The 18125-nt window shown below is 61.1% G+C and overlaps 4 protein-coding genes across 4 annotated transcripts; 1 reads left to right on the forward strand and 3 right to left on the reverse strand.

Moving 5' to 3' along the window:
• Window positions 1-671: 671 nt before the first annotated feature.
• On the reverse strand, window positions 672-1913 carry CHLRE_13g574950v5 (uncharacterized protein). The gene has a single exon (XM_043069437.1). It carries the CDS (start codon window positions 1713-1715, stop codon window positions 858-860), a length of 858 nt encoding a protein of 285 aa, XP_042917412.1. The 5' UTR covers window positions 1716-1913; the 3' UTR covers window positions 672-857.
• A 276-nt stretch (window positions 1914-2189) lies between these two features.
• Window positions 2190-6751, reverse strand: CHLRE_13g575000v5 (uncharacterized protein). Its single transcript, XM_043069438.1, has 10 exons — window positions 6380-6751; window positions 5885-6198; window positions 5477-5665; window positions 5170-5292; window positions 4912-5061; window positions 4579-4710; window positions 4365-4457; window positions 3351-3648; window positions 2977-3159; window positions 2190-2791 (listed from the first exon to the last, which is right to left on the reverse strand). The coding sequence occupies exons 1-10, from the start codon at window positions 6501-6503 to the stop codon at window positions 2556-2558; spliced, it is 1842 nt and encodes a 613-aa protein (XP_042917413.1). The 5' UTR covers window positions 6504-6751; the 3' UTR covers window positions 2190-2555.
• A 384-nt stretch (window positions 6752-7135) lies between these two features.
• On the reverse strand, window positions 7136-9271 carry CHLRE_13g575050v5 (uncharacterized protein). Its single transcript, XM_043069439.1, has 2 exons — window positions 9217-9271; window positions 7136-9082 (listed from the first exon to the last, which is right to left on the reverse strand). Exons 1-2 carry the CDS (start codon window positions 9223-9225, stop codon window positions 7844-7846), a joined length of 1248 nt encoding a protein of 415 aa, XP_042917414.1. The 5' UTR covers window positions 9226-9271; the 3' UTR covers window positions 7136-7843.
• Window positions 9272-9371: 100 nt separating this feature from the next.
• Window positions 9372-17983, forward strand: CHLRE_13g575101v5 (uncharacterized protein). Its single transcript, XM_043069440.1, has 7 exons — window positions 9372-9465; window positions 9538-9661; window positions 12112-12153; window positions 12328-12631; window positions 12920-13709; window positions 14075-14466; window positions 15919-17983. The coding sequence occupies exons 1-7, from the start codon at window positions 9418-9420 to the stop codon at window positions 16763-16765; spliced, it is 2547 nt and encodes an 848-aa protein (XP_042917415.1). The 5' UTR covers window positions 9372-9417; the 3' UTR covers window positions 16766-17983.
• The last annotated feature ends 142 nt before the right edge of the window (window positions 17984-18125 follow it).

Below are 18125 nucleotides of genomic sequence, written 5' to 3' on the forward strand. Positions count from 1 at the left end.
TCTGAGAGTGTGGGCCGATGTACAGGGTATCATAACTGCATGAAGTTAGAAGCGAGGAAATTCTACTTTGCGAAGGCTTCGCCTCTCCCATCCGCCATCCAACCAATGCCTGTCCACACCCTGCCCCCCCCCGGAAATGTTCTGGCCCCCCTAATCCATCCCTGCCTCGGGTCAGCCCTCCCAATCCAGTGGCAATGTCCACAGACGTGCATACAGGTCCTGAAGGTTACACTGCAGACTGTCCAGCGTGCTGTGTGGCACAGTCGTACCCAGTAACCGCCCGTTGCACTCCGACCGGCATGAATGGGAGATTGAGAGATTGCTGACACGGCCTGACCCACCCCTGGCCTGACACGAACCGTGCATGGGACTGTCCCCTCTGTAACATCCGCATTCATAGGTAGGGGTGCTGTTGCTGACAACCCACCCTGCGCAGTTGCTGGCTTGCTGCATGCGCAGAACCTGCCTAAATCCTTGTAACCAATTAATGCGCTCAGCTGACTCCAACTTGCGGCTTACGCCACCCCACTACTGAGGCCGAGCCCGTCCAAGCTGCCGTGTTCTGCGCAACGACCCTATGCTCTCCTTACTCAGCGTGTCTACCGGGTACCACGACCGGTCCCTCTAACAATACACCTTGACACTGTCCCATCGCACACACTATCATTCATTGTTGTTGTTGGTTACAAGGTGGTGTGCACGAGCATGCGTGCTATCCTGTCCCCGTAAGTACCAGTGGCCCGGGCCGGTGGGCCCTTATAACGCCGGGAAACTTACTTTGCGCAACGAAGTTAGGCGTGTTCGACTGTACTACTCAATGCCAACTACGTCAACTGCTAGCCCGTCAGCCTAGGTGATTAGGTGCCTCGGCACCGAATGCCCGCCCCTCCCTTCCATCGGGGCTTCAGCCCTGCTGCTCGAAACCCTTCGAAAGCTCCGAGTTGCTCCTTGCGCAGTGCACACCCTACGGACGTCAGGTAAGGCGCCACCACCACACCTGTGCTGCGGACCAGGCGTGCGGCCCTGATCAATGCGCTGCGTTCCTGGGGCGTCACCATCACCACGACGTTCCACACCTCCCGCCCTGCCGATTGCCACGCACGGACATAGCGCCCGCTCACCGACGTCCCACTCGTGCTAGCAACCGCCTCTAGGTTCCCGGACGCCCGGATGCGCTCTAGCAGCTCGCCGCTGACAGACTTCAGCAGGATCTTGCTCTCGTCCACAGCGGCCGCATCCCCCACGCGGGCGAGGGAGCGTTTGACGGCTTCCAGCGCAGCCCGTTGCTCCTCCACCTGTACCCGCAGCACTGCGAGGTCGTTGGGCCGCCGCTCCGCCGCGGGTGCGGCGGTCTGTGCCTCGTTGGCCGAGGCGTGTGGCACCGGTGCCTGCCTTGGGGCGCTAAATACAAGTTCTGCGACCTGTAGCTCGAACTGCTCCAGCGCACGCTCGAACTCCTGAGAACAAATTGAGGATGCTGGGAGTGTGTCAGTGTTTGCCAGTGCGTCCACGATCAGGCTGGTCGAGAACTGAAGCCGAAGTTTGATGCTCCGTAACCAGTCGGCAGCGCGCTTGGATGTGGGCTGCTCGCTCGAGTCGACGGTGCCGATGCTCATCGGGCTGCAAGTAGCGTGCTGTCCGGAGGCCTGCCTGTCTCCACTGCTGCTGGAACTGCTGTGAGTGTCCAGCCGACGCTCGGGTCCGCTGCTCGCCATCTCCGGCGAGTGTCCTGAGTGCGATAGAGACGATTGAGGCGATTCCTGGGACGCTCGCCACGCTGCCCTAGGTTGATCAGCGGGTTGGGTCGTAGTTTTGTTTACACGGTGACCGTGTTTGCCCATTTTGTGGCGGTTGTGTTGTGTTGTGTTTGCGGCTGCACTAGTCTCGTGTTGTGTTGTGTTGTGTCGTTTAGCTGTTGTGTTGTGTTGTGTTGTGATTTGTCGTTTTTTTTTTCATTATTCATGTCCATGGTGGCAGGCATCAGACTCCTCCTGGGACATTTTGCTGCTTCAGTGCATGCCGAGTCCCAGTAATACGGCAGTAGCCAGCTGCCAAAGTGCTGTGACGCACTGACGAATGCTGGGTGGGCCAAGCGGCTGCGGCAGCAGCGCATCGCCGCACGCCCCAAATGCACCCTGGTCGCCTGGACCTTCCCAAGTTCCACGCCCATCGCGCCAGACCAGTATTCGTAAGCCGCCATCATCAAAAGGGTGCTTGTTTGCCGCACGTGCAAACATGACGACAGCCGGGCACGCTCGCGCGCCACAGTCATATGCCGGGTAACAATCTGCTGCTGTATAATAGGCACCCTCCAACCCTACTAATGCCGAAGCCTACCAATACAACACCGACATGCCGGCGCCTTGGCCCGCCCAGCACGCAGAATTTTATGCGCCCGTGGGGCCCGTACCTTGCTCAGACACCCCTCACCCACATTTACCCCGCAACACTTAATCACAAGCACATGCATGCACACAAACACACACGGGCAATCAGGCACACAAGAACACGCTCGCCACCCGTACTAGCACCCACCCTACCCCTGTCGTGACCCCCTACTGCTTCGCCGTCGGCGCAGGAGCAGCCGTGCTCGCGCTGGAGGCCACGGTGGTGGCGGCGGTCGGCGGCAGCTCGGGCACGGCGTTGAGGATGTCATCGAGCTCGCGGTCGAAGGCCAGCTTGGCGCGGTTAGTGCGGCCCGACACAAACAGGCTGGAGCCCTGCTGCAGCGCCCACACCTGGCTGTGGCTCAGGTAGCTGATCAATGTGGTCACCATCAGGCCGCCGAACCCTATGGGAGAGGGCACGGAGTGAACGCCCGTGAAGCAAAGGGGTGTGGAGCGGAGGAGTTACGAGACTAGGGCAGTACATTTTAGGCATGCACGACGCGCTATGATGCTCGTGCGCGCCTAGCCTACTCTACAAGCACACGCACTCGCGCACACGTGCACACGCCCTGCGTTGCAAGTATCTCACCAGCGTACACGGCCGGCACGCCGGGGTCGCTCTTGAGCTCCAGGCCGGTGGCGCCCGTCACATCCTCCACCACCAGCGCCAGCCCCTCCACCTCGATTGGCTTGCCGCTGCCCGGCCGCCGCACGCCCACGAACTGGCCCTTGGCGTCGTAGAACACCACCGACTGAGGGTCACGCGCCAGGACTGCAGGGGGGGTGGTGGCAGTGGTGGCGGGCGTCAGTGCGGCACCCAAACAATATTGATAGGGCTCCCATACGCGCCCCTGCGGACGACACCCCGGCAAACCTGAACCAGCTCAAATTGTCAGTACACCCCAGCATAGCCCGCCAGCTGCTGCAGCCAGCCCGTCAGCCAGCCCTGCAGCCAGCACTCACTGGAGATGCCCTTGGGCGCGGACCCGTCCTGTCCCGGCTCCGCCAGAGGCAGGAAGGTGGCCCACAGCCGCCCCGCCACGCCCGGCTTGCCCTCCAGCGAGGCCATGGGCAGGTTAAAGGCGGTGCGCTGCTGCGGTAGCGCGTCCGAGGTTGACGAGGCAGAGGAGGTGGGGCCGGAGGTGGAGGCGGCGGCCTGCGCCTCAGCGGCCTGCGCGGCGCGCGCCAGGGGCGCGTCCTGGCCCAGCACGCGCAGGGTCACGGCCGACAGCGACCAGTCGGTCTGGTACATGGTGACGCCCTGTGCGTGGTGGGCAGGAGCGCGCGTGGGGGTGCAGATGAGCGGGTGTGCGGTGCGGGAGCAGAGGAGGCAATGGCGACAGCCGGCCGGTGGGGATGGGCATGGGGCAACGGGCAACGGCGGGCACGGGCCACTCCGCCCTGTTGCCACTCCTGCGCACCCATCCTGCTCGCACCCGCCCTGCAGGTTACTGCGGTGCGGACCCGCCGGCGTGAAGCTGCTGTCCGGCGAGGACGACCAGCAGTAGCGGCAACCGGAGGCGGAGGCGGTGGAGGGCGCGTCAGGGCGTTCAGAGGGGTCGGAGGGATCGGAGTCGAGCGGCGCAGCAAGGGCCAGAGCAGGGCGGCAAGGGCCAGCCACGTGCAACGTACAGATGACAAGCACGGCGATACGCAGAGAGGTACAGGTTGTTCTGCTGCGTTATCCCTACAGTAAAGGGACTAGCTAGCATATGGCATAGCATCATTTCCGCAACACGGCATTACGCAGATCGCCATGACAGGAGCAGATGTCGCAGCGGCTCGGGCAGCGGCTCGGGCAGCGAGCGGACGCTAGCCAAGGGGCGTCAGGCATGTGGAAGACGACCACTAGATTGCTAGTTGGGTAAGTGGGGCGGGACATGCAGCAAGGACGTGCCGCATTCTACAGCAATCTGACACGTGCATAACTTCAGGCACCAGCAAGTCAGCAGGTACCGTCATGCGTTGTATTCTCACGTTGAAGCGGAAGGGGTCGTTCACGCTGATGGTCTTGCGCATCATTTCCTTGCCGCCCTGGGCGGGATCAAGCAGCGACAAGTCCGAGTAGAACTGCGGGATAGGGCAGATGGAGGGAGATGAATACGTCAGTACTGATGAGAACCAACACTATCGCAGGAATGGTGAGGGTGCAAAGTGTGGCATGGTTCCGGCCAACCTGTAGCGCACGCACCTGCGCCACTGAGCCATCTGGGCGGTAGTCAATGGTGAACTTGTTGACGTGGATGACGTTGGAGGCGGAGGCGGGCATGCTGGCAATTGGCGAGGACGGCTGCAGGAAGGAAGCCACCTGGAAGTCTTGACCCTGCAGGCGCAACGTTGATTGGTCCTCGTGCGATTTCTGGGATCGTGTTGGAACATAGCAAGCACTCGGAGAACATGGGTGAGCGTACTTCCCTGGCCAGCAACTTGCATCACCACCTTCCCAAACTGCCCTGAGCCGGCTTGTCACTACCGTGTCTCCGTGCCGCCACCAGACAACCATGTGCGTCCTCTGCTCCCTCACCTCCGGGCACATGACGTTGCCCTTGAGGGTGCCGAACCCGCTCCACGCCGTACCGAACAGGCACAGCAGCAGCGCCGCGTGCACGCCGATGGGCCCCAGTTTGCCGGCCAGGCCCTTGAAGCCGTATAAGGAGCCGTCCTTCACAAACACCTGAGCCACAAGAACAAAGGAAAGCAGAGGTGAAGGGTCAGCAGCGACGGAGTGAAACCTAAGAAGTAATGCAGCAGCCGTACGCTGACACGCACAGCTCTCCCTCACCTGGTAGCCCCGCTGCAGCAGGATAGCGCCCAGGTCGGACACACGCGCGTTGGGCAACACCTCCGTGCGCCCCTGCTTAAGCAGCGACTTCGGCTGCGTCAGGAAGCGCCAGCGCTGAGCCACCTGTCAGGAACACGACGAGTGGGCGGTATTTGCCTGCCTTTCACCTTTACCTAACCCCCGTGCAGGCTCCAACCGGGCCTTCTCCGTCACCACAACCTACGCCCCAATCCTTCCTCTCTGTCCGCCCCTTCCCGCCATCTACCCTGCCTTCCTCCTACGACTCCCAAACCCTTTACGCACGCACCTTTACGGCGGGCCACTGGCGGGTGTAGGTGCAGGCAGCCAGGGAGGCGGCCAGCAGCCCCATGGACAGGTAGAAATAGTCAGCGGTGTAGATGTGGTCCAGCTGTAGGGTCAGAATGAGGTCGCCAGTCAGGAACCCCAGCACCTTCTCCGCGCCGTCTGGGTAGTTGACCAGGTAGTACTCGATGGACTGTTGGATGGATACATTGGGGGGTGGAGATGAGGGTCAGACAGGTTGGAAGAGTCGGAGAGACCGAGAGGGAGGCACTGCGCGGGAGGGCGTAGGTGCCTGGTTGCGGTACGCGCAGGTCAAAGCTGGTGTGCTGGCTCATCCCGCGCGGCTCCAATGCAAGTGCTTCAGCTTGGTTGGCAGAATTGCATTAACTTCATGTGTCGCATTCCCCCGCACCTTGTTTTGGGGGATGAAGGTGCCCAGGCCCGACAGCACGGCGATGAGGGCCATGATGGCGATGGCGCGTGGGAGCGACGACAGCTCCTTCATGAGCCGGCGCCACGCCACCTGCACGGCATTGGACTGCACCAAAGTCCTGGGGCTCGCCACTCCTCCGCCCAGCCCCAGGCCCGAAGTGCTGGGGGCGTCATCGATGGCTGAGGGAGCGTCGGTTGGCCGTGGCGCTTTAAGCACGTCCAGCGTGGGAGGAGTGTTCCCGAGGCGCAGCTTGTCCGTCACGTTGAGCTTCTTCTTGTCACCAGGTTGTCCTCCTATGTTTTGGGTCCAGCAGAGCAGGCTCCAACTTAATATTTGAATAGCAGCGTGGCGACATCGCTTCCACGCATGCAAGTCCACTGCCAAGTGCGTACAACCCAGCCCTGATAATTAATTGATAGTGAAACCATCAATTGCCTGCACACCCATTCGTGTGTTCTTTCCCCGGCTGCGCACCTTTCGCAAAACAGCGAACGAACCGCCGCCCGGCAATTGCTTGCAGCGGTCGCCCAAACGGTATCACATGCAATGCATCTGGTCTAGATAGACATCGCCCGCTCACGGAAGCGTATGGCTGCATTTTTGTGCACGCGTGCAAGCGCGGGGCCGGACAGAAAGAAAGCTCGAGAACTGGGCAGTCGCAGCTGGTAGTGGAGCTAGGTAGTTATCACTTCCACATCCTTGTAGGCTCAATTGTGGCCTTGTGGGCAATTCATGGAGTGGCCGACGGATTCGTGCCGCGTGTGGCATTTCACCCACGCAGGGCCCTGCTTGGGGTCGTATGTGGAATGAGCCCGAAATGGCGCCTGACCAGCAAAATGGGAACGGACCCGTCATATCCTCGGCGACAGTAGAATAGCAGGTCACAACCGCTGCTGGTACCGAGTACCGACGGCTGTCCCAGTCCCACATACTGCCACGTCAGACCCAAACCTACAGGCTACAGGCGCACCTGGGTGCGATGGAACCGGGTAAGGGCAGGGTGGCGACGATCCAATAATGTGCAGTGCATCTCCAGACCCGAGCTATGCACTGGCGCAATCCCGCTGCCCTGGATCAGTTACTGACGCCTGCCCAGTGCCCCCAGCAGTCCAGCTGGGCAATCCCGGTGAGGAATCACGCTGAGGAATCTTCCCTTGAAGCAATCCTGCTGCGATGCTAGGCTTTGCAGCCATACTGCCCGGCGGCCGGCCTGTGCCATGAGCGCCTGCTTCTGGACTAGGCTACAGTACCATCGGTGCGACATGCCCCCATGGTGAGTAAGGGCCATCCGTGGCTCTCGCCAACGCGGCGTCCCCACACGCGAACAATGTGTTGAGCTTGCGCCTAGGACTGACGCAGGCTAAGGAGCAACAACTTAACCAACGCTCCAACAAGGAGCTCCACTCGGCTCTCGCACTCTGCCTCTCACCTGCACTGCACAATACACCAGCACTAGCTAACTGCGCTGACACGACAGCTGCGCGCTTCTATATCTACCCCATAGTCAGCTGCGAAGGACCACTCAGGACGAGGACAAAGTTGCCATCGCATGGCCGCCTACATCTATAGCAAGCAATACTGCTCCAGCCTCCAGGCGCCTCTCATCTCCGCACGGAAATACGCCCGCGTCATCAGTCGTGGTCACTGCGCTGTATACAGACGCCCGCGAGCGCACACGGCCCAACACTGTCACCCAGGGATACGACCCTGATGCCATCTGCCAGCTCGGCTCACCACATCCCACATCAGGCCCAATCCTGATCTCAGGTGCGCGCGCAGCAGCGGGTCACTGACCTCCATACACACCATACACGGCACGCCTGCGCTACGCATGCCTGCGTTACTCCAGCGCCTACCTGCTCCGTCGCTCGTGTAAGTTAATACTTGGCATACCCTGAAATCTTTGCTAGAATCTACGCTGGTTGCTATTGTTCCCCTTCAGCGGGACTCTGGGACTAGTAGGTGGAGCAGGTCGTCGACATCGCCATCGTCCTCCGCGCCCGCCGGCGATGCAGGCTGGACGTATGTCGCAGCCATTGTTGTACCAGCCGCCGCAGCTGCCAGCTTATCTTTCAGCCGGCCGGACCGTGCGTCGGTGCGCGGTTGCATGAAGTAGGGCAGCTGGGCCTTGGGCTGGGTCTGCTGCGCCACGTGGTGCGGCATGTACGGCTGCGCCTGCGTTGGCTGCTGGGCTTGCACGTAGCTAGGCTGATACCCGGAATGGTATGCGGGGCCCTGGTAAGTGGGCTGCATGGGTGGTGTGGCGCCGTACACCGACGGCATGAACCCGTACGTGCCGGCGCCGGGCATGCCGGGCAACGTGCCGAAAACGCCCTGCTGGGGCGGCTGGATGACGGGCACCCAAGTCACCTGCGACCCCGCCGGCCACCCGGCCTGCGGCGGTAGCTGCCACGACGGAGGCCCCTGCACGCCAGCCTGACCCAGGCCACACGCGCCGTCCCCGCTGCCACTGGCTGAGCCTCCGCCGCCTCCGCCCAAAGGCACCGCAATGGGCATCTGCGGCACCTGCATGGGTGCCAATGACGTGGGCGCCATGAGGGCGACGTAGCCGCCGCCGCCCGGCATCGCCATGTAGCCGATGGCCTGTTGCTGGTAGAAGTGCGGCTGCTGCTGCGTGGGCTGGGTGTACTGCGGCGGGGCCTGGTAGCGCGGCGCCTCATACATCGGCTCAGCCGCCACTGCCTCGCCGCGCTGCTGCTGCGTATGCGGTTGTGCAGCAGGGGCGTTCTCGGCGTCGTCACGGGTGCTGGTAGCGATGGTGGTGCTGATAGTGGTGCCGGGTGCGGGTGCCGGCTCAAAGCCGTCAGACAGGGAGTTGCAGGTAGCGGCCTTGCTCGTGGGCTCTGTCTCCTGCGTGCTGGACACCTGGGAACTAGCTGAAGCTGCAGCCTCGCTGTGAGCCACTGCCTGCCGCTGCCGAATGGCCTCAGCCTTCTTCTGCTCCTCCTCCTGCTGTGCACGCCGCTGCTCCTTCCAGCGCTGCTGCAGCTCCGCCACCTGCTGCTGCACCCGCCGCCGCTCCTCCTCCTCCTCCTCCTCCTCCTCCTCCTGCCGCAGACGCTCCTCGTCCTCATGCAGCTCATCTGAAGCATCCTCATCCTCATCCAGCTCTTCGATCTCGTCATCACTCTCCGCAGGCAAGCTGTCGCGGGCCCGCTGGGCTGCGGCGGCGGCTGCCAGGGCGGCCGCGAAGGACACACACACGGGATGTCGCCAGTGCGCTGCGCGGCGGCCGTGGACGAAGTGGTGACTGGGGAGCGCCTCAGAAGGCCTCCCCCAGCAGAATCTACCTGTAACATCAATGAATTAATCAATCATATTCTCAAGTAAAACGTTGCCTTCATCGCTAATGCATTTCTCGTAACTTGGACTCCAGCTGAGCCAAGCAAGCGAATTTCCCAACCACAGCATTCAACCACAGCTCTCAAAGAGTAGCTGGACCTTAGAGCTCCCCGAAGCCCCTGCATCGTTTGCGAACCTCCTTCCCGACGATGGTCCACGAATGGTCCACGACGCTGGACGGCCTGCCTGGCTTGACGGTATCTCCCCTGTAACGGTATCTCCCCTGTGCCCTGTTCCAACCCTGTTCCAACCCAACGTGCACTCCACAGGCGGCGCAGAAGGGCAAGGCGCGCATCATCCTAATTGGAAAGTCTGAAGACGAGGCCTCGCTGCTCGTCTCCGAGCCACCAGACGTGGCTGCCGAGGCAATCAAGGAGATCCTTCGCAGCACAGGTCAGTCTGTAAATCAAAGAAGCTTATACTGCCTGGTACCTCCGGAAAGCCGCTTGTGTCCATGCAAGCGTTCAGAGTGCAGTGCGTAATCTGCGAACAGCGCGGCACAGCACGCTGGCAATCGCGGGAGTCTACCTGGTCGTAGTCGAGCTCACCTATAAGCGTGGGAATGGAAAGGCATGTGTGTGTGTATGTGGGTATGTGTGCGTGTATGTGCGTGTGCGTGTGCGTGCGCGTGCGCGTGCATGTGTGTGTGTGTGTGTGTGTGTGTGTGTGTGTGTGTGTGTGTGTGTGTGTGTGTGTGTGTGTGTGTGTGTGTGTGTGTGTGTGTGTGTGTGTGTGTGTGTGTGTCTACTATTTCCACGGTTATTCTGCCAGATCACGTGAATCGTGTATCTGGTATAATTAACGACAGGGCTCTCACTTGAGGGCTGCCATGACCTGGCGTTTCCCCGGCAGAGCGCAAACAGCTCTGGAGTCCACAGGGTACCGCACTCCGACCCTTCACCGCGCCAGTAACCCTTGTGTAATTACTACCGGTGTAACAACCTCAGACCCAGAGTGTGTGTGTGTGTTAAAAACGAAACGAAAGCCCGCCCAGACGACACCGGAGTTACTTGCCGATACCTACCAATTTACCGAGCGTCGCGTGGCTGTCGTGACCCAGGTAGTCATACTTACCCGCGATAAGCCTGTAACCCCACGGGCGACCATTCGGCCTGACCCCGCAATGCACCTGTGTGTATGTGTGTGTGTGTGTGTGTGTGTGTGTGTGTGTGTGTGTGTGTGTGTGTGTGTGTGTGTGTGTGTGTGTGTGTGTGTGTGTGTGTTAAAAACGAAACGAAAGCCCGCCCAGACGACACCGGAGTTACTTGCCGATACCTACCAATTTACCGAGCGTCGCGTGGCTGTCGTGACCCAGGTAGTCATACTTACCCGCGTTAAGCCTGTAACCCCACGGGCGACCATTCGGCCTGACCCCGCAATGCACCTGTGTGTATGTGTTAAAGAGCACAAGGAAAACATTACGCGTAGGACAGTGTATGCGATGCAGAATGTGTGTATGTGTGTGTGTGTGTGTGTTAAAGAGCACAACGAAAACATATGTGTTTGTGTGTGTGTCCACAGTGTGTGTTTGTTTGTGTGTGTGTGTGTGTGTGTGTGTGTGTCTGTGTGTCTGTGTGTGTGAAAGAGCACAAGGATAACATTGCGCAAAGACAGTGTATGTGATGCAGCAAAGCGACGGTTTACGGATGTTACCTGAAGTTACCTCGCATACCTGCTGCGGTGAGCCGCCGGCCTTACCAATCGGAAATCGCGCACCCCCCCTACCCTAACCTCGAGGGGGATGAGTGTCCACACGCTCTAAAGGATGCAAACCCATGCATGTGCTCACGGTACCGTGAGGCCCAGGCACGCACTCCTACGATTCCTAGCTCCGCGTCGCTACTCCTAGCCGCTAAGTCCAAACTACTGGTTCTACGGACTGAAACTGTGTGAGAATCAAGAAGCCACTAGCAAAGCTTAAAGTTACAGGAATTACTATGTTGGCGGGCGGCCCTCCTTTTGGCCGGCCATCCGAATCAATCAGCCTGTCCGAAATGGGCCGCCCAGGCCTCTGGGCTGGGCGCCCAGACTGCCCCTCCCATCCGAACCTACCGGTCCGAACTTTTCGGACTGGCTTCGGACCAGCTTCGGACCAGGTTCGGACGGCAAACCCCGGTTTCGGACGCCTTGGTTTTCCCCGAGTGAAGCTCCCGCCCATTCCTCGATGAAATGCTCACCTACGAGCGAGTAAGAAAACAATAGATAGAGCACAGGGCGGCAGCAGGGGTGTGTGTGTGTGTGTGTGTGAGTTGTTAAGGCAGGTGGCGGGCGTCGGTTGCAGAGCGCTGGGATGTAGCTAACGCCGGAACGGCTGGACTTGTGTGCGTGTGTGCGCCGTGGGCTGGCGGGAGCTGGCCTCCAGCTCTCCACTGCACGGCGGCACCAAGGCTAGGCACGCTCGCCTCGCTCTTCCGAATCTAGTTACCCCCCGGATAGTGAAAGCCCACCGCGATGTGTCCACCAGTTCACGGGCCGGGCAAGGAGCGGTTGCACGGTAGTGCCGCGCTGTACGCCTCGGCGACCGGGCTGTCCTTTGTGACGAGGTCCGCCATCCGCCTGTGTGTGTGTGTGTGTGTGTGTGTGTGTGTGTGTTAAAAAACGAAATGTGTGTGTGTGTGTCTACGGTATGCGGTATGCGGGAGGCGGGAGGCTTGGGAAGCGTCGCTGGGTGGTTGGGAGAGCTCGCGCGCCCGAGACGTGCAGCGGCATGCCTGTTGGGACCAAGACGACATCATTGGCAGCGTAGGGAAAGCGTGTTTCGTATTTCCGCGCGTCGCAATTACACACTCTGACGTGCACCTCGTACTCTCCACGTGTCCCCCGACCGCTTCCATGTCGTGCAGCTTCGGCGGCTGGCCAGGGCGTGGAGAATGCGACAGGTTTCGGTGCGGTTTCGTTGGGTTGGCCCAGGGATTCGTTCACCAGCGACTTGAACTGGGCAAGAACACTAAGTCAGCGTTGTGTTTGTACTCCTGTCTGTGTTGTCTCCTCAAGTTGGCATTAATCAAATGTGACGCTTTTAACCCATACATCAATGTGTGCACCCTCTCCTGCCCCAGCTCGCATGTTCCTGTCCCCTACCGAGGTGCTCCGCTCGGCACTGCCTCCTGGTGAGTTGCACCCGGCGCTTCGGCGGAGCTCGACCAGCAGCCAGGCCTACAGTCGTCGTCCGGACAAGGTGCTCCTCTGGGAGCACGTGGAACCCGCGGAGGCAGGCGGTGGCAGCGGCGGTGGCGGCGGCGGAAACGATGGCGGCAGCAGCGGTGGTGGCGGCGGCGGCGGCGGCAGCAACAGTCCGCGGCTGTTCGAGGCCATCTGCGACCACCAGGACTCGGCGGACGTACTGTACGGCCGGGACCTGCGGTAGGATGGGTGGGTGATGAGGAGCGCGTCAGTGCAGGGTGCGTTTGCCCAGCGTAGGGCGTTGTTGTAGAGGGCTTGCAAGGATGCAAATGAGTGGATCCAGTAGATTCAGAAGGTGGCCGCACTGCCGCCTATGCCATGTATGGTGCATATTCCCTAAACTTAACGCGGTCAGCCCGTTCTCGAGCTGTTCCAAACAAAACTGACATCCCCTTCAACCTACCTTCCTTTTAGTTTCATATGTGATCACCCACCCACCCGCCCACCCCACGGCCCGCCTGCGCGCAGGCTGGTGAGGCACACGCGTGTCGGGCCGCTGAACTCGGGACGGGACGTGGACTGTGCACTGTGCATGGCAGCGACGTGCCCCGGTGTGCTGGGCCAGCTTGCGGACGCCGTTTTGCCAAACGAGCAAGGCGGCGGGATGCGTGCGTCGTGGCACCGCCAGCTGCCCACGGCCATCATCCAGTCTGCAATCGGCACTGACGGCGGTGGCGAGCAAGGTAGTGGCCGTCCCATCTACGGTTGGCAGCACGCCGCTGCCACCACTTCGGCGGCAGTGCCCTCCACGGCTCCCGCCAGCTGCAGCACATTAGACACACAGCAGGGTGGCCACCGATGGGAGGAGGACCAGGTCGTGCTGCTGGAAACAACAATGGACATCAGTAGCAGCACCCTTTTACGTGCGGATGCGTTGGCAGCAGCAGCAACTGCAAGCATGGCGGACCAGCAGGGCCACGGCGCAGGCGGCGGAGAGCAACAGCGGCAACCTGCAGCAGCAGTAGCCGCAGCCGGCGTGCAGCAGGCGGGTGGCAGCCAGGGCCTCGGTGGCCCCGCGGGCGTTACGGGCAACCGCCGTCCTCTGGAGGAGCAGCAGGAGGAGGTGGTAGCGGCGGCGGGCCCCGCAGCCAAGCGGCGGCGGTACCAGTCGCAGTGCGTGTGTTTGGGCGAGCTGCAAGTCGTCCTAAAGCTCATGGTACGAACGCGGGACGGGGACGTGCAGCCGATCGACCTGCTGGAAGCGTACAACAGCGACCAGCATCCCTACCACCAGCTGGCGCGGGCAATGATCAGCCAGGTGGGGAATGTAGGTGGGAAGCTGTTCAACGTCTGGGCACGCACGCATTGGTTGCATTGCTGGCTTCTTTTATTGGGGCGAGTTCAGGCCTTGCTCTGTGTCACGCTTGCTGGTATTTGTCCGGTCCCGAGCGATCTAGTTAGTGTCACCGTCATGACGTGTGTTGCTGTGTCCGGCTGGCCGCGGCAACGCACAAGCCAAATCCGACGAGCCGTGTCATACAGCTCTGCCAGCTGCTGCTGCTTCTGCCGCCTCTCAGCAAATGTCTCGTCGGCTGCTCAGTCAACCCGCTGAACCGGTGTACGGTATTACCACATCTCGATTGCGCCTCATCATCACCTGCCTGCAATCCTCGCCGCCCGCAGATCTACACGTACATGCTTGCCCGGAACACCTTCTACGGATTCATCTCCTGCTATCTCGCCACGTGGCTGGTGTACTGCCCGCCCAACCGCCGTGACCTGCTGTACATATCCGTCGTCTTCCTGTCCACCACCACTGCCAGCGTGCGGGCGCCAGCGCCAGGTTGTGATGCGCGAAGCACCGCGGCAACGGCCTGCGGCGCCCTGGCCTTCCTGCAGTGGCTGGCTCTGCGCAACGCGCCCCGCCACCCGCATCAGCTGCAGCAACCTACTGGCCTGCAGGGCCCGGCTGCAGACGGCGGCAGTGGCGGCAGCAGTACCAGCGGCAGCGACATTACTGACGAGCTGGACGCGGGAGGACAGTCCGGCTCTGGACACTTATACAGCCCGTCCTCGTAAGTTCACGAGCGACTGTGTGTGTGTGTGTGTGTGTGTGTGTGTGTGTGTGTGTGTGTGTGTGTGTGTGTGTGTGTGTGTGTGTTAAAAAGCACAAGGAAAACGTTGCGCAAAGACAGTGTATGCGATGCAGCAAAGCGACGGTTTACGGATGTTACCTGAAGTTACCTCGCGTGTGTGTGTGTGTGTGTGTGTGTGTGTGTGCGTGTGCGTGTGTGTGTGTGTGTGTGTGTGTGTGTGTGTGTGTGTGTGTGTGTGTTAAAAAAACGAAACGAAAGCGTGTGTGTGTGTGTGTGTGTGTGTGACTACGGTTTCCACGGTTATTCTGCCAGATCAACTGAATCGTGTATCTGGTATAACCAACGACGGGGCTCTCAATCGAGGGCTGCCGTGACCTGGCGTTTCCCCGGCAGAGCGCAAAGAGCTCTGGAGTCCACAGGGTAACGCACTCCGACCCTTCACCGCGCCAGTAACCCTTGTGTACTTACTACCGGTGTAACAACCTCAGACCCAGAGTGTGTGTGTGTGTGTGTTAAAAACGAAACGAAAGCCCGCCCAGACGACGCCGGAGTTACTTGCCGATACCTACCAATTTACCGAGCGTCGCGTGGCTGTCGTGACCCAGGTAGTCATACTTACCCGCGATAAGCCTACAACCCCACGGGCGACCATTCGGCCTTACCCCGCGATGCACCTGTATGCGTCCATGCTCCGCACTCTGGGCGCGCTAAACAACGTTTACCCAGCACGCCTAATTCCCAGATTCCCGCCCGCTGGTCGTAGTCGAGCTCACCTATAGGCAAAAGTGGAAGCATGGGCATAGGGCGGCAGCGAGGAAGTGTCACGGGCATGTGAATGGCAACGGCGTCAAGAGAGGCGGCGTGCAGCAGACAAGCTAGGTATCACGCGTCCCAAATCCCGCCCACTTAGTACAATAACACTATGGGAAGAGGGCGAGTTAGCGGTGGCACGGCGACTAAACGGGGTCAAGGCTGCATGGGGGACGTGGCGTGCGGCGGTTGCAGCGTGTCCAGTGTGTGTGTGTGTGTGTGTGTGTGTGTGTGTGTGTGTGTGTGTGTGTGTGTGTGTGTGTGTGTGTGTGTGTGTGTGTCCACAGGGTGTGAGTGTGAGTGTGACTACGGGTTCCACGGATATTCTGCCAGATCACGTGAATCGTGTGTGTGTGTGTATGTGTGTGTGTGTGTGCGTTTGTGTGCGTGTGCGTGTGTTCCAGCGGCCCATGCCCAGTGGTCTTCGGCGTGTATGGCATTCCTTACGTCAGGCGGCTACGTAGCCGATGTTCGCTTCCTTGGCCCTCACGTTCACATGTGCATTTATGCCGTGAGGGTGTGCGGCCTTCCACAAGCTCGTCTTCACAGGCTCTAGCTAACCCGCGTCGCGCAGATGCCCGTTTCATATCCCCTGCTCACGCTTCATGCTTATGTGTGCAGGCGCAGCCTCGCGGCGGCAGAGGAGACATCTTTCGGCAGCTACGCTCAGCCGCGGGGCGGGCAGGATCTCCGATGGGCGGCGGCGTTGGCTGCGCATCCGGCCTCCCCCATGGAGATGGGACAGCAGCTGCCGGTGAAGGCCGCAGCAGCGGTGGCGCCGGCAGACACGAGTACGGCTGCTGTGCGGCAGCGGCCGTCGCGTGTGCTCCTGCGCTTCCAGGAGGAGCTCGGTGCCGGTAGCCACGGTCGCGTGCTGGCGGGCACGTGCGACGGCGTGGACTGCGTCATCAAGCTGTTGGGGCCGGACCGCAGCGGGCTGGCGGCGTACGAGCGGGAGGTGGCCGTCTACACCGCGCTGGAGGGGCTGCAGGGGCTGCACGTGCCGGAGCTGCTGGCCTGGGGCGACGTGGACTGGGGCGTCCGCTTCCTCGCGGTGCGGCGCGTGGCCGGCGGCCAGCCGCTGTCGCGCCTGCCGCGCCCGATCCCGGCGGCGGTGGTGGCCGCGGCGCGGCGGGTGCTGGAGGCGGTGCAGGCCGCCTGCCCAGGCTTCGTGCACGGCGACTTGCGGCTGTCCAACATGCTGGCGGTGCAGGCTGGGCCGCCGCAGCCGCAGCCGCCGCTGGCAGCAGGGGCCGCCAGCGCCGGTGGCAATGTCGGCTTCGCGGGTGGCGAGGGCGGGGGTGGTGGTGGCGAGGGCGGCCGGCAGGCCACCGGCACGCAGCCACACTGCGTGCTGCTAGACTTCGGTTGGTCGCGGTTGGACGGAGATGCGGAGCAGCAGCGGCAGGAGCTGGAGGACCTGCAACAGCTGCTGGCAGCGGCGACGGCGGTGCAGCAGCAGCGGTAGCAGCAGCGGCAGCAGCAGCAGCTGCAGCAGCAGCAGCTGCAGCAGCAGCAGGCGGCAAAGATACTCCTGCATAGGTGGTACTCGCTCGCGCATCCGCATCCGCATGGGGAGCTGCGCGACGAGTCGTGTGCGTTGCAGTGGTCGTCAAGGCAGCAGGTTAGGGGAACGGGGGCACAACGCACTCGCAGACGTACTAGCGTACCGCACTGATCGCGCTGCGCTGCGGGGAGGGGTTCATAGCGCCTGATGAGGACTCGGCGCGCACGACGCAGCGTGTTAGTATGTTGGGGAGCGAGATAGGCATTCAAGAATCAAGAGTCTACATGAACAAGAGACCCAATAAGAACCGGGGGCCGAAGGAATAGCAGGTAGGAGGGCCGCAGGAGGGCAACCATTTCTTCATCGCGCTTCCACAACGTGCAGGGCTGTTAGTTAATTGGAGGTACATAGGTACGTGCATGGTAGTCAGAGGTGGACAGTCAATGTTGACCATTGTTGGTGGGTTTCAGGGTAGCGCCCTGCACTAGGCACACGCGCTGCCAGCTCTTACATTCCGTGCCACGTGCGCTCAATGAGTTGTGTGAATTATTAAAGGCAGCGGGTACGGACAACGGGGGCTCGAGTGGAATCGAAGCTGTACAACTGTTCACGCTGCTCAGCAGGAAAGGGGCCGCAGCGGCTGATGCGCCTCGGGGCACACGGAGGAGTGTGCATGTAATTGTGTAGGCAGGGGGGTTGAGCATGTCAAGGACCCAAAGAGAGCATTGGTTGGTTGCGCTGGCACAGCAGGGCTGATGGTGAATAAGAGGTACCGTGCTCATGTGTGCTCAATGCAAGGAATTGGAATTAGAGATAAGAAAGCTGGGCGTTGTTCCTGGCTTCTTTTGTAGCGTCATCCAAGCCCTTGCGTTGCGTGCGAGTGCGCTGGTGCGCACATTGTGTGCGATGCGCTTGGTTTGGGGCGCGGGGCATCATACCTGCCATCTTTTGACTTGCTTGTGTGTGTACGTGGGACGGACGGCTCAGGATAGGAAGGCAGGGTTATGTGGCCGGGGCATGCGAATGGGACAGTGTCAAGGCAGGTTGGTGAAGTCCCGCAGGGTGCAGCGCCTGCCCGCGCATGCCCCCAGCCACTCTCGTGCATCCACTTCGGTGCGTCTCGCCGCGCACCGCGGCCTCTGTTGTGAACCCCAGCGCGCTTGTTCACATCTTAACCGTGTGAGCTCAGATGCAACTCGACCGTACAGGCTGCGTCCGCCGCGGTGCACGAAGCGCACCCCGCAACCGAACAGGCCCCTTCGCACATCCGCGCATCCGGCGGGGGTCCGAGTGTCAACTGTGTGAAGCCGTGTGCGCTCAG

This window comes from Chlamydomonas reinhardtii, chromosome 13 (genome assembly GCF_000002595.2).
Source record: "Chlamydomonas reinhardtii strain CC-503 cw92 mt+ chromosome 13, whole genome shotgun sequence".
NCBI classification, from domain to species: domain Eukaryota; kingdom Viridiplantae; phylum Chlorophyta; class Chlorophyceae; order Chlamydomonadales; family Chlamydomonadaceae; genus Chlamydomonas; species Chlamydomonas reinhardtii.